The 464-nt window shown below is 48.3% G+C and overlaps 1 protein-coding gene across 1 annotated transcript in view; it reads left to right on the top strand.

Annotated features, from left to right (window-relative positions):
• Nucleotides 1-452: 452 nt before the first annotated feature.
• LOC119582300 (vasoactive intestinal polypeptide receptor 1-like) overlaps nucleotides 453-464 on the top strand; it is a 35,303-nt gene continuing 35,291 nt past the window's right edge. The window contains exon 1 of the mRNA XM_037930515.1: nucleotides 453-462. Coding sequence (XP_037786443.1) covers nucleotides 453-462 — 10 coding nt within the window. The remainder of the gene's footprint in view (nucleotides 463-464) is intronic.

Genomic DNA, 464 nt, shown 5'->3' with positions numbered 1-464 from the left:
CTTTCGCATTTCTCAAGACAAACTTACACCTCCTTACCAAACCCCGGAGAACACAAAGCAACAACTCGCTCTTTGTTTTCCCGTGAAGCAACTTGCAAGTTGGAACTCAACTCCGATCTCAGAGATTCCCGACGAGGCTGAGATTTCACGCGAGGATCTTGCTTCATTGCTGCTTGTGTATTTGCAATTGCAGGAGCTTTTGCAACATTAGTTTGATAGCTTGGATCTCGCCTGGGGCCGCCGTTTCGAATGATACGTTGTGAGGGGAATAGCAGGGAGGTAATACAGTGCCCCTGCGTAGGTTTTATACGACATAACTTTACACGAAGTTAATCAAGTCTGCGCCTCTGGTCCGTTTACGACGATGGCATAGAGCGTGAGAGTAAGTTAGGCATTGTCGGTACAAACTTGCCGGCTCGCCAGGACGTGGACGAGCTCTGTGATTAGCCATTATGTCTTGGAGT

This window comes from Penaeus monodon, chromosome 15, assembly GCF_015228065.2.
Source record: "Penaeus monodon isolate SGIC_2016 chromosome 15, NSTDA_Pmon_1, whole genome shotgun sequence".
NCBI classification, from domain to species: Eukaryota; Metazoa; Arthropoda; class Malacostraca; order Decapoda; family Penaeidae; genus Penaeus; species Penaeus monodon.
Note: the sequence above shows the minus strand (reverse complement) of the source record. Positions and strands in the feature narration are given on the sequence as shown.